This window comes from Rana temporaria, chromosome 12 (genome assembly GCF_905171775.1).
Source record: "Rana temporaria chromosome 12, aRanTem1.1, whole genome shotgun sequence".
Classification (NCBI taxonomy): Eukaryota; Metazoa; Chordata; class Amphibia; order Anura; family Ranidae; genus Rana; species Rana temporaria.
In genome coordinates, this window is record NC_053500.1 from 32,216,578 (window position 1) to 32,241,757 (window position 25,180).

Consider the following 25,180-nt stretch of genomic DNA (forward strand, 5'->3'; position numbering starts at 1 on the left):
ACTAAGGTAAAGGAAGCTATTTAAGAAAAAAAAATTGTACCTTTACAACCCTTTTAACCATTTTTACTAGAGGTCGACCGATATATCGGCAGGCCGATATATTGGCCGATATTTGCCCGTTTTGGAAAAATCGGCATCGGCCGATTTTTATCCAAATTAGGCCAATTTTTTACATGGCCGTTAGCGGTGCCACGGATCCGGAGCTAGGCCGAAGCCGCAGCCTTTCCTGATGCTGTGACCGCGGCGGCAATCCGCGGATTTCCGCCGCGGTCACAGCATCAGGAAAGCCCGCGACTTCGGCCTAGCTCCGGAGCCGCGGCCATCTTGGTACACCCAGCGAGGATGTACGCCCACAGAGGAGGAGGGGCCCTCTAAGACTACCTGAGCTGAACACATGAATTTGGTAATCTTTGCCTTTCACCACATTTTAGGTTATCTGTTAAAAGCAGTTAAAATCCTTTTCAAGGCATGTACAAGAAAAAGAAATGGTCACAGTCATTAGGTCATGCTGCCCTTGCCTTGGCTCATTACTGCCATAATCGCCGGGCGAGGTGCCACATTAAAGCCACAAGCCCAGCAGTCATGGCCACTGCGGCAATCCGAGTGGGTAGGTAGCCTAAGGACGACTCCAGTTTAGCGTGGAGCTGTAGAACTTGTCGCCTCGTGCTGTCTCTGTCTCCGGAGTTGTCCATAACGTGGTCAGCAAGTGGAAGTTTGCTGTCAATTGGTAGCTGTGCTGCTAGACGGTTCTGGACCTCTTCCTTTGACAGGCCACTCCTCCGAATCAGCCGCTCCACCTGCGTCTGGGGATCACTGCCAAACACAAAAACAGGAACAATAAAGCTTGTGTGAAAAAACTGTATACTGTTCTCTGTGTCCCTATGGGGTGCCTTGATGCTATAGTCCTGGCTGTACATGGCCAAATCTGAGATTAAGCCTCGGCTATAGCTGGGCCTGCTGTACGGGGACCAGGCCCAATCTGTTTAACGGGGGGGTGGGGAGTCGGTAGACAAGCAGGGTTCCTGAACAGGGAGGTTAATTGGTTAGGCAGGAACTCAATTACTGAAGTAGCTATGTGTCCGCTTTTAGCCACACATGGGCATTGGTTCCTGTAATTGTGCCCCCCACCGAACCGGTCGCCCGCCCTGTCCAGAATCCTCTTAACTCTGCTTCCCGTGTGCCTCTGTCTCCCCAGCATGTCGGCTTTCCTCTCCCTCCCATCGGCTTTCAGCTGCTATAGAGGAAAACTACAGGGGATAGGTTCCAGTCAATGCAACCCCGTGGCACTCTTTGGCCTGGATTCACGTAGCACTTACGCCAACGTATCCCGAGATACACCGCGTAAGTGCACAGATGCGCCGTTGTATCTATGCGCCTGACTTTGAAAGCAAGATACGCCTGAAATTAGGCTTCATCCGACCGACGTAAGTTTCCTACGCCGTCAAATCGTGGGCGCATATTTACGCTGGCCGCAAGGGGTGCTCCCATTGATTTATGCTTCGAATATGCAAATGGGAACCGCAGCAATAGCGCCCGCAATGCGCCTCTGCAGAGGCGCATTGCGGGTGGTATTAACCCTTTATCAGCCGCTAGCGGGGTTGATACCGCACTGCTAGCGCCCGAATCCCGCGGCAATCCCGGCGGTATAGCGCCGCTATTTTTAGCGGCGCTATACCGCCACCGTGCCTCCCGCCCCAATGTGAAAGGGGCCTAAGAATGCACAAACAGGGAACACACTTAACCCTTTGATCATCCCTGATGTTAAAGCGGAGCTCCACCCTAAAGTGGAACTCGCGCTGATCGGAACCCGCCCCCCCCCTCCGGTGTCACATTTGACACCTTTCAGGGGGGAGGGGGGTGCAGATACCTGTCTAAAGACAGGTATTTGCACCAACTTTCGGCCACACGTCTCGGGCAAAAGACGGGTTTTTCCAGACTTCCCGTCTGTCCCCCGTTGTGTGCTGGGAACACTCAGCTCCCAGCACACAGCGTGTGAGCCAATCGGCGGGCGCAGCGCAACTCGCACATGCGCCGTAGGGAACTGGGTAGTGAAGCCGGAGCTCTTCACTTCCTGGTTCCCTCACTGAGGATGGCGGGGGGAGCAGCAGAGAGACGAGCGATCGCTCATCCTCTGCTGCGGACGGCACTGGACTCCAGGACAGGTAAGTGTCCTAATATTAAAAGTCAGCAGCTGCAGTATTTGTAGCTGCTGGCTTTTAATATATTTTTTTAATGGCACATTGGCTTTAACACCCCTTCCCTGCCAGTGTCATTTATACAGTGTCAGTGCATATTTTTAGCACTGAAAATTTTAATAATGTCACTGGTTCCCAAAAAAGTGTCAAAAGTGACAGGTGTCCGATTTGTCCGCCGCAATGTCACAGTCCCACCTGAGCATGTCTTAGGTTGCACCACAGATCAGCCCCATTGAGACTTCTATCCATCACAATATTTGATCCATTAGTGAGAAAAGAAAAACACCCTAATGAGCCAGACTACTTGAAATTCTTCTCTGCTGAAGTGGAATTTGTTAGGAGTATTAATTGGTTCTGATTCTTCAGACTTCTCTGTCCACAGACTCTTAATGAGCTGCTTTATCCTGACAAATCAATGCTCTTACTTCCCCTTTATATCTATTGTGGCCCTTAACTGAAGACGCAGAGCCGGGCTGGAGCACGTAGGCACTAGATCCGAAGTGTAAGCCCATCCGAATGCGACAACTCCGTGTTGGGTAGTCACTGGCACTTTAATCATAAAGTGGACATTCACCCTTTAATGACTCTGAACATGAAGCAGTCATATAACACGTGGGCTCTGGCGGGGCCGTCTTTAATGTTGATTGGACCCTGGGCAAACATTTTCTTGCCCCCCCATGCAATTTTGCTCTCCACCTTCTCTAAAACATACAATAAATATCAGCTAGACTTAAAATGTTTACTGCATCAGATCAGGCAGCAATTGCGATTGGTTGCCAGAGGTTACAGCATATCATTACCACTTACTGACTGGTTGCTAGAGGTTATATCACACATTGTTTACTGATTAGTTGCTAGAGATTACTGTACAGTAATACTGCTCACTGATTGGTTGTTAGAGGTTACAGCATATCACCTCCTCACTGCTGAGCGGCATGATATACACATGAATGCCGCCTTTATTTAGATATCAATGTCACCGGCAGCCACTATTTACATATGAATGACGGTTATTTGCATGTAAACACAGGGTATGCAGGTGAGTTATCTGTACACGACAATAGGGCAGAGCTGGGCAGCATTAGTAGCAGCACTTCACACTGAAATATCAGGACACAGCACAGGACTAAAACCTCAAGAAGGGACAAGGGAATTTAAACTGGTAAAAAAAAAAAAAACGCAATAAGCGTTTATTGATTGGTTTGCGCAAAAGTTAAAGCGTCTACAAATAGGGGGATAGTGTTATGGCATTTTTATTAATATTTTTTTTTTACTAATAATGGCAGCGATCAGCGATTTTTATCGTGACTGTGACATTATGGCGCACACATCGGACACTTTTGACACAATTTTTGCACTGATTACTGTAAAAATTACACTGGCAGTAAAGGTGTTGACCTGTAGGGGGCGCTGAAGGGGTTAAGCGTGTCCGAGGGAGTGATTCTAAGGCCCCGTATACACGACCGAACATGTCTGCTGATACTTGTCCGCGGACCAGTTTCAGCAGACATGTTCGGTCGTGTGTACGGCCGACCGGACAGGTTTCCAGCGGACATTTGTCCAGCCGACCATTTTTCAGCAGACAAATGTTTCTTAGCATGCTAAGAAACATGTCCGCTGGAAGCCTGTCCGTCAGACATGTTCGGTCGTCTGTACAGACTCACCGTACATGTCCGATCGGCCGCCATCCCTCGCATGCGTCAAAGTGATTTGACGCATGCGTGGAAGCATTGAACTTCCAGGGCCGTGGCCACGTCACCGCGTATCGTGTACGTGCGGATTTCTGTCTGATGGTGTGTACAACCATCAGACAGAAATCTCTGGGCGGACATGTCCGCTGAAAACGGTCCGGCGGACCGTTTTCAGCAGACAGTCCGTCCGTGTGTACGAGGCCTAACTGTTAGGGGTGTGGCTACGAGTGACACGTCACTGATCGCTGCTCCCGATGAGAGGGAACAGACGATCAGTGACCTGTCACTAGGAAGAACGGGGAGATGTTGTGTTTACACTGACATCTCCCTGTTCTTCAGCTCCGTGACTCGATGCCGGGACACCGGCGGACATCGAGTCCACGGGTCCCGCGAGCACGGTCACGGAGCTCGCGTCAGGGTCGCGAATGTTCACACGGTGGCAAATTCGCCGACTTGTTCATTCCCTGACTTAGTTGGGGTAAGCGGTACACTTAGAGGTGGGTCAGCCACGCCCCCATGACCTTTGACCTCTGGGAACCCGCCTTCTGACCTTTGACCTCTAGGGGAGGTCCCTGTTCTAGACTTATTCTTCAATGGAAAACCCTAGCCCTAGCCCTACCACAACCCTAACTGTCACAAAAGGAGATTCCTCAGTCCTGTCAATGTCAGGGGAATTCAGCCCCAGCGCGTGCGCATTGGCGCGCGTTTGCGCGCGCATGCGCGCGTTCGTGTGCGCGGCGCGCATGCACGCGTTCGTGTGCGCGGCGCGGGAGTGCGCGCGCCCGCTGACGGCGTTTGGCGCCAAGGAAACGCTATTTAAACTGGTCAGTCCCTCACCATCTTGCTGACCAGTCTACAGCGTTTACCTGAGAACCTGCATCTGCTACCTATTGATTCACCTGTTTACCTGACCCGGCTTTCCTTGACCTTCCTTGTCTGCAACCTGCCTTTGACCCCGGCTTCATCTGACTACGGCTTCTGCTCAATCCCTGGCTTGTCGCTGCCCGCCCGTGTTACCGACCCGGCTTGGACTACCACGATTCTCTGGACTTTCCTTGTACCTGAACCACTTACCGGTGAACCGACCGGCTTACTTACCTGCCCGATCCCTGTACCTGCAAGTGCCATACCCCCGTCTTGTCTGCTGCTTAAGTGCCCTGCCTGAACCAGCATACCTACCTGCTACCGTTCCTGGACCACTACTCAGCTTTACCACCAGGCACTTGTGTCCCTCCGGACCCTAGACCCTCTGTCCATTCTACCAGTAGGTCTTGGGTCGGAGGCTTACGAGAGGCCGCTCCCTGCACATTGGGCTCTATAACCAGGTACGTGACAGTACTGGTCAGCCATGACCGAGCCCACGCAGGGAGCGTCTCCTATGGAGGACTTATGCCGCCATCTGGATGGTCTTACTACGGCTGTAAGGAACCTACAAGAGGGTTATACCCGTCTGGAGGAGCGCGTCCAAACTTTGGCTACAACCGCTCCTGCGGCATCCGGAACTTCAGCCACCCCTTCTGTAGTGATGCTGCCACCGGAACCCCGTGTGCCCACGCCTGAAAGATTTGCTGGTGACCGCAGCAAATACAGAGCCTTCCGCAACGCCTGCGAACTTTTCTTTGCGCTACAACCTAGAACTTTCTCGCTCGAAGCTACAAAAGTGGGCTTCGTCATCTCGCTGTTATCCGGCGAACCCCAAACCTGGGCACATCGCCTGTTGGAACGCAAGGAAGAATGCCTTAACCATCTTGTTGCCTTTTTTCAAGCCATGGACCTTATTTATGAGGATACTCAGTTAGCGGCAACCGCTGAAGCAGCGTTATGTGTACTCCAACAGGGGCGCAGGGCGGTAGAGGACTATGTAGCTGAATTTAGACAGTGGAGTTCCGACACCAACTGGAACGATGCTGCCCTGCGTCACCAGTTCCGTGCGGGCCTCTCGGACTCATTAAAGGACGAACTGGCTCGAGTGGGCATTCCCGCAACGCTTGAAGCCCTCATCCTCCTCTCTGTGCAAATCGACAGACGTTTAAGGGAACGGCGTGCTGAACGTACGTCCGGTCCCGCACGACCCACATGGATGATGCCACGGGTACCAAGCTCTCCGTACCTACCTCCTCCAAATGCTATATCGACCTCTGCCGATGCCCCAGAGCCAATGCAACTAGGCCTACTGCGGCCCTCTCTAACACTGGAAGAGCGCCAGCGGCGCCGACGCAATAATCTCTGTCTGTATTGCGGAGGATCCGGGCACTATGTAAACACCTGCCCTGTCAAGTTCCGTAAGTGTTCAGTTCTGCCTTCTACCCTTTCATCCACTTTATGTAATAATGATACTCACCTGGTAATTTCAATCTCTCTGCAGCTCCCAGGAAGGGACGTCCAAGTACCCGTGATTATTGATTCTGGCGCTTGCAGCGGCTTCATGGATGCTTCCTTTGCCGCCCGACATGGAGTTCCTCTTCGACCTAGACGCTCGGAACTCACCGTTCATTTAGCCGACGGATCGGCCATCAGATCCGGCCCTGTCACACAGGAAACTGCCCCCTTATACACGCTCATTGCTAACAACCATCGGGAAGTTCTTTGTTTTGACATCATTGTGTCACCTATCTTTCCTGTTATCTTGGGAATGCCCTGGTTAAAGACTCATAATCCCCAGATTGACTGGGAGTCCGGGGAGATCAACTTCCCTTCCTCTTACTGCCGCCAACATTGCCTCCAGGAGTCTGCAGTTACCTCATCTCCCTTAATGTGTCTAGACTCTGAAGTTGGAAACCGTCAACTGGTTCCGGAGGCGTATCATGGTTTCCTGGATGTTTTTAGTAAAAAAGGGGCAGAAACCTTACCTCCACACAGGTCCTACGACTGCCCAATTGAACTTTTACCTGGTGCAGAAATCCCGTTCGGTAGGATATTCCCCTTGACAGAACTGGAATTGGGCACGTTAAGATCCTATATCGACGAAAACCTTGAAAAAGGCTTCATACGCCCTTCCACATCCCCCGCGGGAGCCGGCATAATCTTTGTGGAGAAGAAAGACCATTCTCTACGCCCCTGCGTAGACTATCGGGATTTGAACAAGATCACAATTAAAAACAGATATCCCCTTCCTCTTGTCCCCGAATTATTCCAGAGACTAGGAGCAGCCGTCATCTTTACCAAACTCGATCTCCGCGGGGCCTACAACCTTGTCCGTATTAGAGACGGAGACGAGTGGAAGACAGCGTTCCGCACCAGATTCGGGCACTTTGAATATTTAGTTATGCCCTTCGGGTTGTGCAACGCCCCAGCTACCTTCCAGCATTTCGTAAATGATATATTTAGAGACTACCTTGATCTATTCGTCATTATCTATCTGGACGACATCCTGGTCTTCTCTTCCTCCCTGCCAGATCATCGGAAGCATGTCCAAAGAGTTCTAGCTCGGCTCCGTCAACATAGCCTATACGCTAAAGCCGAGAAATGCGAGTTTGAACAAGAAAGTATTCAGTTTCTGGGTCTTATAATTTCAAATCGAAGGTGTCAGGATGGATCCTCAAAAGGTCACTGCTATCACAGAGTGGCCTGCTCCCACTGATAAAAAAGCAGTCCAACGCTTCGTGGGATTTGCGAATTTTTATCGTAAATTCATCAAGGGCTTCTCTTCAATAATCGCTCCTATCACAAGTTTAACCAAACAGGGCATCCGTTTTCAGTGGTCTCCCGAGGCACAAGCTGCTTTTGCCACCTTGAAGGATTTGTTTATTTCAGCCTCTATCCTGAAGCATCCTGATCCGGTCCTACCCTATACCTTGGAAGTAGATGCTTCTGAAGTGGCGGTCGGGGCAGTGCTCTCTCAGAGACAGGGGTCCAAATCTCTCCTACATCCAGTCGCTTTTTTTTCCCGCAAACTTTCAGAAGCCGAGAGGAATTATGATGTTGGGGACAGGGAGCTTTTGGCAATCAAAGCAGCCCTCGAAGAATGGCGCTACCTCCTGGAGGGTGCTGCACACCCTATTCTGATCTTCACGGATCATAAGAACTTAGAGTATTTAAAGGTTGCCAAAAGACTGAAGCCACGCCAGGCCAGGTGGGCATTGTTCTTCACCCGTTTTTCGTTCCATATAACCTACAGACCTGGATCAAAAAACACCAAGCCTGACGCTCTCTCCCGGATGTTCAGTGGTCTCGAAGTCCCTTCATCTTCAGACACCATCCTTACTCCTGGAAATTTTCTCATGTTACAAGGAGACCTTCTCTCTCAAATCAAGCAGGCTTCTTCAGGAAGTTCCTTAGCTCCAGATCCTACTCTACAGTTAAGGGACGACTTACTCTGGAACAAGGACAAGATTTTTGTCCCTCAACAGCTACGAGTAGCAGCTCTTAAGTCCTGCCATGACCATGAGCTAGCTGGTCATTTTGGGATACATAAGACGGCTGAGCTCCTCCAGCGCACCTTCTGGTGGCCCCAACTACTTCAGGACTGTAAAAATTACGTAGAATCCTGTATTACCTGTATTCAGCATAAGGGTATCAGAACCAAAGCTTGGGGTTTACTCAAACCACTGCCTGTTCCAGAGAAACCGTGGAGAAGGATTTCAATGGACTTCATTGTTGAGCTACCCCCTTCGGAAGAATATACCACTATCTTTGTGGTGGTGGATAGGCTCTCAAAGATGGCGCACTTCTTACCAATGCTGGGGACACCTTCTGCGGCTGAAACAGCAAAAATTTTCATAAGAGAGATTGTGAGACTTCATGGCATACCTGCTAATATTGTATCTGACCGCGGGGTGCAATTCACCTCAAGGTTTTGGAAGGCTCTGTGCGGGGCATTGAAGATTGATCTTTCCTTTTCTTCTGCGTACCACCCGCAGACCAATGGCCAAACGGAGCGCACCAATCAGACGCTCGAGCAATATCTGCGATGTTTCTCCAGTTTTTCACAGGACGATTGGGCCTCTCTATTGCCTCTTGCAGAGTTCGCCTACAACAACTCGGTCCATTCGGCCACCAACCAATCTCCATTTTTTGCTAATTATGGCTTCCACCCTCTCTTCCTATCCAACACTATCCCGGAATGCTCAGTACCAGCTGCCCAAGAAACCTTGGATTTTTTCGCCACTAATAACAAATTACTCCAAGAGACAATGGCAAAGGCCCAAGAACATAATAAAGAGGTGTTCGACAGGAGGAGAAGGGGGGAACTTGATCTGGCTCCAGGAGACCAAGTTTGGCTGTCCACTCTGAATCTAAAACTAGCCTGCCCGTCCAAGAAACTTGGTCCCAAGTTTGTGGGGCCTTTCCAGATTCTCAGGAGGATTAACGAAGTGGCCTACGAGTTAAAACTACCTGCTTCTTTCCGGATCCATCCAGTTTTCCATGTGGCACTACTCAAGCCTGCGATCCCGGATCCCTTCACCGACCGGAATGTCGGCCCCCCCGAGCCGGTACTTATCGACGGCGAGGAGGAATTTGAGGTGGAATCCATCCTAGATTGTCGGAAGAGACGTAACCAAGTACAATACCTAGTGAAGTGGAAGGGTTATGGTCCGGAAGAAAATTCCTGGGAACCAGAAGCCAACATTCATGCCCAGAGACTGATCCAAGCTTATAAAAGGGCACACCCAAGAAGATTGGCCCAGTTGGGCATCCGGAGGCTGCCCGTAGAGGGGGGGCAATGTCACGAAAGGAGATTCCTCAGTCCTGTCAATGTCAGGGGAATTCAGCCCCAGCGCGTGCGCATTGGCGCGTGCATGCGCGCGTTCGTGTGCGCGGCGCGCGGCGCGGGAGTGCGCGCGCCCGCTGACGGCGTTTGGCGCCAAGGAAACGCTATTTAAACTGGTCAGTCCCTCACCATCTTGCTGACCAGTCTACAGCGTTTACCTGAGAACCTGCATCTGCTACCTATTGATTCACCTGTTTACCTGACCCGGCTTTCCTTGACCTTCCTTGTCTGCAACCTGCCTTTGACCCCGGCTTCATCTGACTACGGCTTCTGCTCAATCCCTGGCTTGTCGCTGCCCGCCCGTGTTACCGACCCGGCTTGGACTACCACGATTCTCTGGACTTTCCTTGTACCTGAACCACTTACCGGTGAACCGACCGGCTTACTTACCTGCCCGATCCCTGTACCTGCAAGTGCCATACCCCCGTCTTGTCTGCTGCTTAAGTGCCCTGCCTGAACCAGCATACCTACCTGCTACCGTTCCTGGACCACTACTCAGCTTTACCACCAGGCACTTGTGTCCCTCCGGACCCTAGACCCTCTGTCCATTCTACCAGTAGGTCTTGGGTCGGAGGCTTACGAGAGGCCGCTCCCTGCACGTTGGGCTCTATAACCAGGTACGTGACACTAACCTAACCCCCCTACCCCAACCCACGGCTGGGCTCTTAAAGGGGACATACCTGAACGTCCTTTTGCCCAGTCGTGCCGCTCTGCTGACGTATATCGTCCTTTGGGGGTACCTTAAGCGGTTAAAAATGTAGCTTGTCTTGCAAAACGCTCTCAAAACAAGTTACTCTCAAACCAAGGTTTTACTGTATTTAATGATTAGTAGATCTTCTATAAAAGTTGCATTTGCACTTTGTGTTGATAGGCCCTTTAAATCTTAGCTTTAAGCCGCCATCTTTACCCTAGGTAGACAATTCCCTTTATATACCCCTATGCTTATTCTGACAGCATTTTATAAATCAGATACGGTAATTACATGGCCAGAAATTCAATGACAGGGTTGTTTTGATCTCTCGCAAATCCTATACTCTTACTTTATAAATTGTTTTTAAATGAAACGACAGAACGATCGTAGCAATCATCAGTCGAAGTAGAATATTGAAACGTGGAGGTAAACCCAACAGATAAAATCTTGTGTAATGGAAAGCTTGCCATTCCTCAGGGCAGAGAATCAATTAAGGTAATTAATGGATCTCATTGTAACCAGTGATCTGCACCAGACCTTGTTTTCTGTCTGTGATTAATGTCTCCAGCGAGAGGCAAGTACAAACTTCTCCTGCTCTGACTACACTGCCAATTATGTTAGAAAAGCAGCATTGTAGTTAAACATGAGCTCTGATTCATTTCAGCAGTCTAGCTGCAATGGCAAAGATTAGGAAAGCTGAACATCTGAAAAAACCTACTTGGTGAGAAGGAATCCGGATTCTGGGCTTCCTTTCCCTGGTCAATGCTGATCAATGCTCAGGCACTGCTTGTGTGATCCTGGGATCCTTGGGAGGCACAGCAGGCCAGTCAAGCATTCCTACTTGAACACAGTGGCGGCTGGTGCTCCAATTTTTGCGGGGCGCAAACCAAAAAAAAAAAAAAAACATCAAAAACAGCCACTGTGCCATCAAATGCAGTCACTGCACCCATAAAATGCAGCCACTGCGCCCATCAAACGCAGCCACTGCGCCCATCAAACGCAGCCACTGCGCCCATCAAACGCAGCCACTGTGCCATAAAAAAAAAACATCAAATGCAGCCACTGCGCCCATCAAATGCAGCCACTGCGCCCATCAAATGCAGCCACTGCGCCCATCAAACGCAGCCACTGCGCCCATCAAACGCAGCCACTGCGCCCATCAAACGCAGCCACTGTGCCCATCAAATGCAACTGTGCCCATCAAACACAGCCACTGTGCCCATCAAACGCAGCCACTGTGCCCATCAAACGCAGCCACTGCGCCCATCAAACGCAGCCACTGCGCCCATCAAACGCAGCCACTGTGCCATAAAAAAAAAAAAACATCAAATGCAGCCACTGCGCCCATCAAACGCAGCCACTGCGCCCATCAAATGCAGCCACTGTGCCATCAAATGCAGTCACTGCACCCTTCAAATGCAGCCACTGTGTCATCAAACGCAGCCACTGTACCCATCAATTGCTGGCAGTGTGTCCATCAATTGCTGCTACTGTGCCATCCAATGCTGCCACTGTACCCATAAATTGCAGGCAGTGTGTCCATTAATTGCTGCTACTGTGCCATCCAATGCTGCCACTGTACCCATAAATTGCCGCCACTGTGCCATCAATTGCTGCTACTGTGCCCCATCAAACGCAGCCACTGTGCCCATCAAATGCAGCCACTGTGCCCATCAAATGCAGCCACTGTGCCCATCAAATGCAGCCACTGTGCCCATCAAATGCAGCCACTGTGCCCATCAATTGCAGCCACTGTACCCATAAATTGCCGCCACTGTGCCCATCAATTGCTGGCAGTGTGTCCATCAATTGCCGCTACTGTGCCATCCAATGCTGCCACTGTACCCATAAATTGCTGGCAGTGTGCCCATAAATTGCTGCCACTGTGCCATCAATTGCTGCTACTGTGCCCCATCAAATGCAGCCACTGTGCCATCAAACGCAGCCACTGTGCCCATCAAACGCAGCCACTGTGCCCATCAAATGCAGCCACTGCGCCCATCAAACGCAGCCACTGTGCCCATCAAACGCAGCCACTGAGCCCATCAAACGCAGCCACTGAGCCCATCAAACGCAGCCACTGCGCCCATCAAACGCAGCCACTGCGCCCATCAAACGTAGCCACTGCGCCCATCAAACGCAGCCACTGTGCCCATCAAACGCAGCCACTGCGCCCATCAAACGCAGCCACTGCGCCCATCAAATGCAGCCACTGCGCCCATCAAATGCAGCCACTGTACCCATAAATTGCCGCCACTGTGCCCATCAAACGCAGCTACTGTACCCATCAATTGCTGGCAGTGTGTCCATCAATTGCTGCTACTGTGCCATCCAATGCTGCCACTGTACCCATAAATTGCTGGCAGTGTGTCCATCAATTGCTGCTACTGTGCCATCCAATGCTGCCACTGTACCCATAAATTGCCGCCACTGTGCCATCAATTGCTGCTACTGTGCCCCATCAAATGCTGCCAGTGTGCCCATCAAATGCTGCCAGTGTGTATCGCCCGGCACTTACCTGTCTCACAGCGGGTCAGCGGCGGTGTCCTGCACGTCCTCGGTGCCTTATTCCGTCATCTCTATCAGCTGTCCAATCACAGTGCCTGACGTTTCAGCCAAATCAGGTGACAGGCAACAGATCCGAGCACCCGATTGGCTGAGAGGCGGTTCAGTGTTAGCAAAGTGAATTCCTTCACTTTGCGAACACAACACTGAGTGAACAGCGAACGCAACCTCGAGGCAGATGGGCTACAACAGCAGAAGACCACACCGGGTGCCACTAATGTCAGCTAAGAACAGGAAACTGAGGCTACAATTGGCACAGGATCACCAAAATTGGACAACAGAAGGTTGGAAAAACGTTGCCTGGTCTGATGAGTCTCGATTTTGCTGCGACATTCAGATGGTTGGGTCAGAATTTGGTGTAAACATGAAAGTATGGATCCATCCTGCCTTGTATCACCGGTTCAGGCTGGTGGTGGTGTAATGGTGTGGGGGATATTTTCTTGGCACACTTTGGGCCCCTTAGTACCAATTGAGCATTGTTTAACCACTTAAGACCCGGACCTTTATGCAGGTAAAGGACCCGGCCAGTTTTTGCGATTCGGCACTGCGTCGCTTTAACTGAAAATTGCGCGGTTGTGCGACGTGGCTCCCAAACAAAATTGGCGTCCTTTCTTTCCCACAAATAGAGCTTTCTTTTGGTGGTATTTGATCACCTCTGCGGTTTATATTTTTTGCGCTATAAACAAAAATAGAGCGACAATTTTGAAAAAAATATCAATATTTTTTACTTGTTGCTATAATAAATATAGCCCAAAAATATATATAAAAAACATTTTTTTCCTCAGTTTAGGCCGATACGTATTCTTCTACCTATTTTTGGTAAAAAAAAATCGCAATAAGCGTTTATCGATTGGTTTGCGCAAAATTTATAGCGTTTACAAAATAGGAGATAGTTTTATTGCATTTTTATTAATATTTTTTTTTTACTACTAATGGCGGCGATCAGCGATTTTTTTCGTGACTGCGACATTATGGCGGACACATTGGACAATTTTGACACATTTTTGGGACAATTGTCATTATCGCATTATGCTATAAAAATGCATTGTTTACTGTGAAAATTACAATTGCAGTTTGGGAGTTAACCACTAGGGGGCACTGTAGGGGTTATGTGTGACCTCATATGTTTTTCTAACTGTAGGGGGGTGGGGCTGGACGTGTGACGTCATTGATCGTGTTTCCCTATATTAGGGAACACACGATCAATGAAGCTGCTACTGTGAAGAACGGGGAAGGTGTGTTTACAACCTGGTACTAGCAAGGTGTACCTAATAAAGTGTCCGGTGAGTGTATATGCCTAGGTTTTAATTGCCAAACGATTTGTAAATGAATCCAGTGATCATTGCTGTAGTAGAAAGTACCTTTTGTAGCGTTTTTATATTCTAGAACATGAATTCAGCAAAAGTGGACTTTTCCTTTTCTAATCCCGCCCCCACTCCCCGCTGTCATCACTTACCAGTAAACGAGTACAGTGAGCTTCATATAACGCATCAGGGTCCTTGTTTCAAACAACAACGGGATGTCAAGGATCACATATCGATATCCTGCAATGTAGGGGAAAATGATTAATAATCATAAATTGATACCCGAGTTCAGCATTGGGACTTTAAGTATAGGACTGGAGATACAACTAAAGCCTGGTACACACGATCAGATATTCCGCTAACAAAGCGTAGGACTTTTGTCCGAAGGGCGTTGGCCAAAAATGTGTTTTGCGTACAAACAGCACACAATTGTCGGCCAACAAACACAAAACGATGTGGTTTTTCAGCTCTTTAGCGCCACCCTTTGGTCACCTTCTGCTAATGTTGTGTTTGGTGAGCGTTGTTTCCGAGCATGTGTGTTTGTACTTTAGACATGTGTACACACGCTTCAGAAAATTCAACAACAGACCGTTGTTGGCGGAAACTTTTAACCACTTAAGCCCCGGAACCATTTTGTAGCTAAAAGGACCAGGCCCCTTTTTACGATTCGGCACTACGTCGCTTTAACTGAAACACTTTTAGGGTATACATCTCCTTTAATTTGAGTTAGTTAGAGAACACCCCTGATGGTGTCTGGGGTGGACAGAGCCCTAGAAGGTCCTTAACCCACCAGCAGGACCGGTATCTGCTCCTTTGTGCAAGGAGGAACAGGATGAGCACTGCCAGAGCCCTACAAAATGACCTCCAGCAGGCCACTGGTGTGAATGTCTCTGACCAAACAATCAGAAACAGACTTAACGGGGGTGGCCTGAGGACCCGACATCCTCTAGTGTGCTCTGTGCTCACTGCCGGACACTGTGGAGCTCGGTTGGCATTTTCCATTGAACACCAGAATTGGCAGGCCTGGGGTAATGTGTTAGGAATGAAAAGGATGGCACATCATTTGATGGAAAGTGGGCGTGACCCATGCAAATGATGGGCCAAGCACCAGACAGATACGTATTACGAACTGCGCATGCGCCGTGATGCGGACGCATCCCCCTGGGCCTGCTCACAACCACGTCGGAACAACTGCCTAAACTACGCCGGATCACTTCATACGGCATGAACGTAACCTACGCCCAGCCAGACACACGTCCAACGTAAAATACGCCGGCTTGTGTTCCATGGTGAAGACCTTTGCATGTCCGCCACTGGTGCCCCATGCTTTTCACAGATGAGAGCAGGTTCACCCTGAGCATATGTGACAGACGTGAAAGGGTCTGGAGAAACTGCAGAGAACTTAATGCTGCCGGTAAAATCGTTCAGCATGACCGGTTTGGTGGTGGGTCAGTGATGGTCTAGGGAGGCATATCCATGGAGGGACGCACAGACCTCTACAGGCTACACAAGGGCACCCTGACTGCCATTAGGTATCGGGATGAAATCCTTGGACCCATTGTCAGACCCTACGCTGGTGCAGTGGGTCCTGGGTTCCTCCAGGTGCACGACAATGCCCTTCCTCAAGTGGCGAGAGCATGCAGCCAGTTCCTAGAGGATGAAGAAACTGATACCATTGAATGGCCCCCACGCTCACCTGACCTTAATCCAAAAGAACACATCTGGGACATTATGTTTCGGTCCATCTGGTGCCACCAGGTTGCACCTCAGTCTGTTCATGAGCCCAGCAATGCTCCGGTCCAGATCTGGGAGGAAATACCCCAGGACACCATCCGTTGTCTCATTAGGAGCATGCCCTAGGCATGCAGACAAGCACTAGGGGGGCCATACAAACTACTGAGGACCATTTTGAGTTGTTGCAATGAAATTTCAGCAAAATGGACTAGCCTGCTGCATAATTTTTTCACTTTGATTTTCGGGGTGTCTTTGAATTCAGCCCCCTGTAGGTGGATAATTTTCATTTCCATCAAATGATGTGCCATCCTTTCATTCCTAACACATTACCCCGTCCATATCAGTATAGATATCCAGCATGAGATTTTTGCCTGTTGAGATCTGATGTGTTTTCAAAATGTTCCTTTCATTTTTTTGAGCAGTGTACTTACCGTATTTATCGGGGTATTGCGCGCTCCCGTGTATAGTGCGCACCCCTAAAGTTGCCCGAATTCCTGTGGAAAAAATATGTTTTGTACTTACAGTTTTGGTGTCTTGCGCGGCGGCTTCGTCAGGTCCGGCGTCCGTCTGCGGCTTCGGGTGTCCTCTTCGTCGGGTGCGGCGTCCTCGCGTCCTCCCCGCTCGTTTCCCACGCCGAGTTTGAATACTGCGCCGACATATACCGAGCGCAGTACACTCGTGTGTCGTCGGGCAGGCTCGGCAACTCTCGCGCTGACGTCCTGTACGCTCAGGACGTCAGCGCGAGAGGCGCAGAGACTGCCCGAAGATACACGAGTGTACTGCGCTCGGTATATGCCGGCGCAGTATTCAAACTCGTGGCGGGAAAGCGGGTATCGGCGTATACTGCGCACCCACGATTTTGCCCTGATTTTCAGGGCAAAATAGTGCGCGGTATACACCGATAAATACGGTATGTATTGTAGATGGTGAGCAGAAGCTATCAGCAAGCACTGTGTCTGCATAGTCTTTTATGGATGCGGGGTCTCAGCGGTGGTGAGTGTTTGTTAGTCAGCCAGCCTGAATTTAAATTTCAGCTGGTGTTCTAGGGATGATGGCAGTTAACAGGCAATGGTAGTGAATATAGACATGGAGATTTTTTCACCCACACTAGTTCTGAAAAATATCAGATAAAGCCGTCTCTGCTGACTTTCTTTATAGGATGTATAAAAATGCCACCAGAAAAACCAAGGGGCCCCTGGTGGCCCCTTCTCCTTTTATACAGGGCCCATATCAGAACAATGATATCCTCATGGTTCAGACATATCAACATTCATAAAGCTTTCCACGTCTGTAATCTCCCCTATATCCCCCTTTACAGTCACTTTGCAAACCACGCTCTCATAATGGAGGCTCTCTTATCAGCGCAGACTGAAATAACGTTCCTATAGTCGGCCTCGGGATCTGCAGGGAACAGGAGAAATATTCCGCTTTGCTTTGTTCACAAACTGATGCTATCAAATCCAGAAGAGAACGGAAGAACGAATTGTCACCTAATCCCTAAAGGTAGAGTGACATTTGTCACCCTCTGCACCAAAAAAAGCTATTTATACACGTAGTGAAATGTCTTGTGATACAAATAAAGACAAGTTTGACAAAGACACCATCAGGGGTGTTATCTAACTAACTCAAATTAAAGGAGATGTAAACCCTAAAAGCGTGACTTTAACTTGCTAAAACTTTGGCCCGGATTCACAGAGTGTGGGCGCACATTACGACGCCGTACGCCACACCGGCTTAGCGCGGAGAGGCAAGAATTTAATTCAGCAAGCCAGTGTTCCCAACGCTGCGCCAGCGTGGCTTAGGATTTGAAGGCGTAGGCCGGCGAAGGTGGAAGTGGGCGTGACCCATGCAAATGATGGGCCAAGCGCCAGACAGATACGTATTACGAACTGCGCATGCGCCGTGACGTGCACGCATCCCCCTGCGCCTGCTCACAACCACGTCGGAACAACTACCTAAACTACGCCGGATCACTTCGTACAGCGTGAACGTAACCTACGCCCAGCCAGACACATGTCCAACGTAAAATACGCCAGTTTGTGTTCCCCGGTGCAGACCTTTGCATGTCTGCTGCTGGGTTTGCGCCTCCTTTATGGGGAATAACTTTACGCCGGACGTACAACTTACTCGCACCTCGCGTAGCCTACGTCGGGCGCACATAGTTTCGTGAATCGCCGTATTTCCCTCATTTGCATGTTTGAATGGCTAATCAATGGAAGCGGCACCATGCACCCAGCCTAAATGTGCGCCCACCCTACGCCGGCGTAAGAAAGATACGTCAGCGGGGTGTAGCCTGGCTTTAGGCGCATATCTGTTTGTGGGTCTGGCGCACAAATACGACGGCGCACATTTGCACTTACGTTGGCGTAACTTGTTATACGTCGGCGTAAGTGCTTTGTGAATCCGGGCCATTGTGTACTATCAACAAATTTCTTAATAAAATACGTACACATCTAATTTATACAGGTTCTGTGGCTCAGTCACTTACCTGGATCTCATTAGTCATAGTACCTGTGGAATTCTAGAATTTTTACAACCTAAAAAGGATGAGTAGAAAACCCTGGACATGGCCCATGAGTATTAAACAGATCAGAGACATTTGGCTCACCTAGAACAAAGTACCAAAGCGTCTGCCTTAGCATTTCTCTGCGTATGGGAGGGTGGGTGATAGAGTTGAGTAGAGTTCTCTTCTCGGGACTGGAGAAGACAAGGGTTCCCAACTTCTCACGGTCCAACTCTCCATTTTTTAGCAAAATTTCTTCTCCAAAATGGCGCACGATCTGGTTGTAGGCAGGGGTCCCCAGCTGCACCACTGGAAGAGAAATACCAGGCATAAGCCAACAACTTATTCCAAATTATTACAACCAAATGTCTTACTGACCCTCTGAAGCAGGCAATATATAAAGACCACAACACCCCCCCCCCCCCCCCCCCCCCGAAAAAATAACCCCCAATCAACTATAAAACGCCTTCACTAAATGATGCCTATTGCCTATGTATATAGAAACACAATTCCTAACAAGAGGAGAAAAATTTATAATATTGAAAATTAGTATCACCCTCCAGCGTGGTATACACTGACCCACACCCCCTCCCTGCTGGAGTCCACCCTGGGTACACTGTGGTGCTGGCGAAATCCAGGAAGGAAGACATCACTGCTCCTCCCCATTTGACTGGCAAATGAGACTACAAGATGGAGATCACATGCTTCCCCATATCCAGAAGTACCTGATATTTCTCATCAATTACAGCAAAGGAAGGAGGGTTCTGATCAGTGGCGGCTGGTGCTCAAAATTTTTTGGGGGGGCGCAAACGGAAAAAAAAGAAAAGAAAAAAAATTGCAGCCTCACTGTGCCCATCAAACGCAGCCACTGTGCCATCAATTGTCACCACTGTGCCATGCCATCAAACGCAGCAACTGTGCCATGCCATCAAACGCAGCCACTGTGCCATCAATTGTCACCACTGTGCCATGCCATCAAACGCAGCCACTGTGCCATCAATTGTCACCACTGTGCCATGCCATCAAACGCAGACACTGTGCCATCAATTGTCACCACTGTGCCATGCCATCAAATGCAGTCACTGTGCCATGCCATCAAACGCAGTCACTGTGCCATGCCATCAAACGCAGCCACTGTGCCATGCCATCAAACGCAGTCACTGTGCCATGCCATCAAACGCAGCCACTGTGCCCCTCAATAGTCGCCACTGTGCCAATTGTCACCACTGTGCCCTTTAATTGTTGCCACTGTGCCCATTGTCACCACTGTGCCCTTTGTCGCCACTGTGCCCATTGATGCCACTGTGCCCTTTGTCACCACTGTGCCCATTGATGCCACTGTGCCCTTTGTCACCACTGTGCCCATTGATGCCACTGTGCCCTTTGTTGCCTCTGTGCCCTTTGTCGCCGCTGTGCCCTGTAAAATGCACTTACCTTACTCCTTCCACGCCCCTCGATGTCTTCTCCTGCCTTGGTGACGCTTCAGCCAATCAGGTTACCGATAACCAGAATCGGGGGAACCTGATTGGCTGAGATGGCCGTCAGTCTTATCCAAGGAACGCACCCCCCGTACGTTCCGAGCATAAGACATCCGGGAGCCGAGGGCTGTACTCGGAAAGCCTATTAGAGCCGCTGGCTCTGATAGGCACTTCCGCACAGCCAACCAGCTGCCGCTATTCAGGTGGCCGGCGCTCAAGTTCCGGCCATCTCTGAATAGACCAGCGGCAGCTGGCAACAATAACATACATTCATACAATGCATGAATGTATGTTATTAGACTCAGTGGCAGGCGAGAGCCAGAGGGGGCGGCGCTCCAGCGCCCTCTATGGACGAACCGCCACAGGTTCTGATGGAGCACAGGGGAAAGAAGGCGCATGAACAGTATAATTTGCAAAGGGGGTGGGCTACCACTGACACTGTCACTTTGTCCTGAAACAGACATTGAAGACTTAAGCCAGACATGGACGGAGCCATTTTCTTTCCTACAACCATCCCTCAATTTCCCCATCAACACAGTCAGCGCTGATGGGGGAATCCCTCCTATGGAGCCATTATGTTCTCCCAGCGGGGAGGCGGGGGAAGCCATCCCCACTGGGAGAACACAGTGATTACTTGATTGCATGTAAAATTTGACAGGCTGGTTGTACCCAAGCTGATCGATCAATCAACTTGGGTACATTCAGCCTGCCCATACATGGTTTAAATCTGGGACGGTCACTGCTGAACCAGCCAACATTCAAACTATCTATGGCCGGCTTTAGGGCTATATTTTGCCTTCACGACTGCCTGGAAGCTGGGCAGAATAGCTTCCACAGTCTTTCTGTGCACATTTCATTTAGTCTATGTCACAGGGTGACCATTATATACATACCCTGTCTGGCAATGACATCTGCGTCAATCACAGCACAGCCCAACTCTCGAAGAATTGATACAACAGTGCTTTTTCCCGATGCGATCCCCCCTGACAGGCCCACCAGGAACATTGCTGCAAAGAAAAAGCAGAACACAGAATAGAAATTTATTCAGTGGTACATTGCAATGTTCCATAGGTAATCACACAATTCCTCCCCAACCAACTCACCAGGTCCAACACCACACTCATGTCGCACCACTTCCTCAAATTCAATCTTTCTAAAACTGAGCTTGCAATATCTCCTCCGCCCCGATCGCCCTTCATGACTTTACCATTGAGATCAATGGCACAACCATTGGTCCCCTCCACACACACAGGCCCGGATTTCCCACAAGGCCACTGAGGCCAGGCCTTGGGGCGGCAGGGCTCCAAGGGGCGGCAGTGGCATGGAGTCCCCCGACGCCCGGAAGATACAGTTAAGGGCGGTAAGTTATGGGGGAATCCACTCGCTCGTTAACAAGTGATTGCGACAATGTCGCCGAAATCACTTGTAAAATGTGTGCTCCCATCCGTCCTCCCCTCAACCCCCCAACCCACATACCTCTCTCTGCTGGCTCTGTCTTCGGGACTCCGTCCTCCCACCGGCCACAGAGTCTGTCTCCTGTCCCTGCTGCCGATGTACACAGAGAGAGGGGGGAGCTGTGCTCTTCCCATCTCAGCTGTGACAGGAGTTCTAGCTCTAACCGGGCCACACATTCTCCGTTGATTTGGGGGGGGGTTCGGTTGGCGGGGAGGGGGTGCATTGTGGAACCTGCACAGATGTCACAGAAACCCGCACAGATGTCTCTGAAATCGCCCCTGAAATCGGGACTGACATGCGGAATTTGCGGAACATTTTCATTCACGCGGTCAAGTGACGCTTTTTTATGGACCAGTGACACTAATACAGTGATCAGTGCTAAATATATGCACTGTTATTGTTCCAATGACACTGGCTAGGAAGAGGTTAACATCAGGGGCGATCAAAGGGTTAAGTGTGGGGGGGTGCTTGTACTAGAGGAAGGCGTGGATCCATGTCCCGGTGTTCTAACAATATGGGTCCCCTATCAGATAATGCCCGGCCTGGACTGCCCATGCGCAATCGGAGATCACGGAAATCTCAGAGAATGAACACCTGTTCCATTAGCTGTAGTTGGAGCATGCGCAGTTAACACGCCGCTCGCTCCCGATGCTTATCCACGCCGCTCCCTCTATCAGATGGGGGACCCATCAAGATAGAACAGCGCTGCCTGCACTCACTCAATACAGCAAGGGCCGGATGTTTTTTTCTAACGGACGGGTGTATTATGCTTATCCATGCCGCCCGCTAATTGAGCGCGGCCAGCGCTGTTCACTCAATACAGCAAAGGGGCGGATGGTTTTATCAAAGGGGCGGATATGATTATAAGAGGCCGCGCTCACTGAATTCAAGAAATTTATGATGGACAGCCTCAAAGGGGCGGGTGCTTTTCTGAAATGCTTGGCCAACGCTGTTCTATCAGCGAGCGGCATGGCTAAGCATAATACACCCGCCCCTTAGAAAAAAACATCCACCCCTTGCTGTATTGAGTGAGCGCGGGCAGCACTGTTCTATCCTGATGGGTCCCCCATCTGATAGAGCGAGCGGCGTGGATAAGCATCGGGAGCGAGCGGCGTGATAACTGTGCATGCTCCAACTACAGCTGATGGAACAGATGTTCATTCTGTGAGATTTCCGTGATCTCCGATTGCACATGCGCAGTCAAGGCTGGGCACTATCTGACAGGGGACCCATATTGTTAGAACACCGGCTTTACAGAAACACAGGATCACTATCTTCCCTACTGCCAGAACGGTAGTCTGCCTTGTTTACATAAGCAGAACACTGGTCTGCTTGTTTCCTAAACGATCGGTGGGTCCTGGCCAACATCAAGGCCGCCAGACCCGCTGATTGGCTCCCAGTGTCCAATCACAACGGGGGTTGGTCGCCGGCGAGCGCGCCGCAGACCTAGAAGTGTTAGATTTTGTACTAGGTACATGATCCAGCGCAGGAGAGCTGCCTTGCAGCCGTGTGTGTGTATATATATATATATATATATATATATATATATATATATACACACAGTCGACAAGCGGTTAAAAAAAAAAAAAAACACAGTTTTGTCGTTAGATCACCTTTAATAAAATATATAAGCACATAATTTAAAAGAAAAGGGCAAGAGGCCAGGGTGAGCACATATTGCCATTGCTGATCTGCTGACTATCACTCCTATATAGCATAATATCAACTTCCCATAGAAGTAAACATCATCCTATCTCCTGCTGTAACGCTGTACAATATTGGTAACCATGACTACCACAGACTTGGAGGCGTACATCGTTGTTTACGCATTACCAGTATGACAAGCCCTCCCACCCTCACCCCCAGTGGTCTCCTAATTAAATCCACCCCATATCACCGACCACTTACCACCTGCCCTATGCCAGCCCTCTCTTCAGTCACCTCTCCTCAATGAGCGCTCCTATTGGTTGAAAGCGGAAAATCAACCAATAGCGGCTTTCCTTACTGGATATTACTACTGGCAAGACAGAATGGCCTTCCCGGTCTAAATCCCTTACTTCCGCCCACACTGCGTGACCGTCTACCCGTAGGAATTAACAGTTGCTAGGAAACGAGAAGCGCTTTGAATGCTGATAGGCGGGGGGATTTCAGGCAGTTGCCAGTCAGTAGATACTGTGAGAAAAGATCATGGGTGGGGCAGATAGAAGGTCAGGGAGCAAAGTCTGGCTGGCTAGGACAGTGTCATATAATAAGAGAGCTACACAGAGAGAAGAGAGTACAAATAGCTGTGGTGAATAATAGAGAAATATACAGTTTAAATTAACCCCTTCATTACCAGCCACTTTCACCCACTTCCTGCCCAGGACTATTTCAGCTTTCAGCGTTGTCACACTTTGAATGACAATTGCGCGGTCATGCAACGCTGTACCCAAACGAAATGTTTATCATTCTTTCCCCACAAATAGAGCTTTCTTTTGGTGGTATTTGATCACCTCTGCTGTTTTTATTTTTTGCTCAACAAACTAAAGAAAACAAAAACGTTTTTCTTTGTTTCTGTTATAAAATGTTGTTTTCTCTTTCACTGAAGGGCATTCTGTCGATATGTGCCCGCCATCGAAAAGTGCCCCCGCATGCACAGAACGGAAGGGCACTCCAGCTGATTTGCCAATCAGATGGAGTATAATCATTATAGCGCATGCGCACATTCTTTTTTTTCCGATGGGAGATACCGTTTCTCGGGCACAATTTAATGCTATGCAAACAGTGCAGGGACAATCTGACATCTACGGTGCCCCTCCGCTCTTTGCATAGCTTTCATTTGTGCCTGTAAAATGGTATCTCCCGTAGAAAAAACCCTCCTACGATGTGAGCATGCGCTATGGTGACGTCACTGCAACTGATCGGCAAATCAGCTGGAGTGCCCTTCCGTTCTGTGCATGCCGCACTCTTCGATGGAGGGCACAAATCAATACAACACACCTAATGAGGCAGCACTGATATGTAGAATTGATGGGCACTGATAGGCGACAATGAAATGCGGCACTGATAGGTGGCACTGACAGGCAGCACTGATGGGCACTGATAGACAGCATTGATTGGCACTGACGGACACTAATAGCTAGCACTGATGGGCAGTGCTGATGATGAGGTACTGACAGTTTTTTTTGATGGGCACTGTGGTGAGCACTGATTGGCACTGTTGTGGGCACTGACAAGGGTTTCTGATGGGGCACTGACTGGCAGCTGGTGGGCACTTATTGGCATGGTTTGTGGCACATTTGATGGGGCTGTGCTGATAATCAATGTGCTGATTATCAGCACAGACCCCCCCTCTAACAGGGAGGCCGACTCTCTAGTTGGGGAAAGAGGGGTGTGTATGAAAGCAATGGTCTGACTCTCCAGTGGGAGACGAGAAGTATGTGAGAGTGCAGCGGTCCAACTTTCCAGTGGGGGAATAGGAGTATGTGTGAGAGAGCAGCGGTCCGACTATCCCGTGGGGAAAGAGGAGTATGTGTGTGAGTGCAGTGGTCTGACTCTCCAGTGGGGGACAAGGAGTGTGTATGTGTGAAAGCAGCGGTCTGACTCTCCATTGGGGAAGAGGAGTATGTGAGAGAGCAGTGGTCTGACTCTCCAGTGGGGGACAAGAAGTGTGTATGTGTAAAAGCAGCGGTCTGACTCTCCAGTGGGAGACGAGAAGTATGTGAGAGAGCAGCGGTCCGACTTTCCAGTGGGGGACAAGGAGTGTGTATGTGTGAAAGCAGCGGTCTGACTCTCCAGTGGGGGAAAAGGAGTATGTGAGAGAGCAGCGGTCTGACTCTCCAGTGGGGGAAAAGGAGTATGTGAGAGAGCAGCGG

General features: G+C 49.8%; 1 protein-coding gene across 1 annotated transcript; it reads right to left on the bottom strand.

Moving 5' to 3' along the window:
- Positions 1-305: 305 nt before the first annotated feature.
- DCAKD (dephospho-CoA kinase domain containing) lies at positions 306-23,338 on the bottom strand. Its single transcript, XM_040330125.1, has 5 exons — positions 23,235-23,338; positions 20,765-20,878; positions 18,499-18,702; positions 14,309-14,396; positions 306-813 (listed from the first exon to the last, which is right to left on the bottom strand). The coding sequence occupies exons 2-5, from the start codon at positions 20,874-20,876 to the stop codon at positions 528-530; spliced, it is 690 nt and encodes a 229-aa protein (XP_040186059.1). The 5' UTR covers positions 20,877-20,878; positions 23,235-23,338; the 3' UTR covers positions 306-527.
- Positions 23,339-25,180: the final 1,842 nt, after the last annotated feature.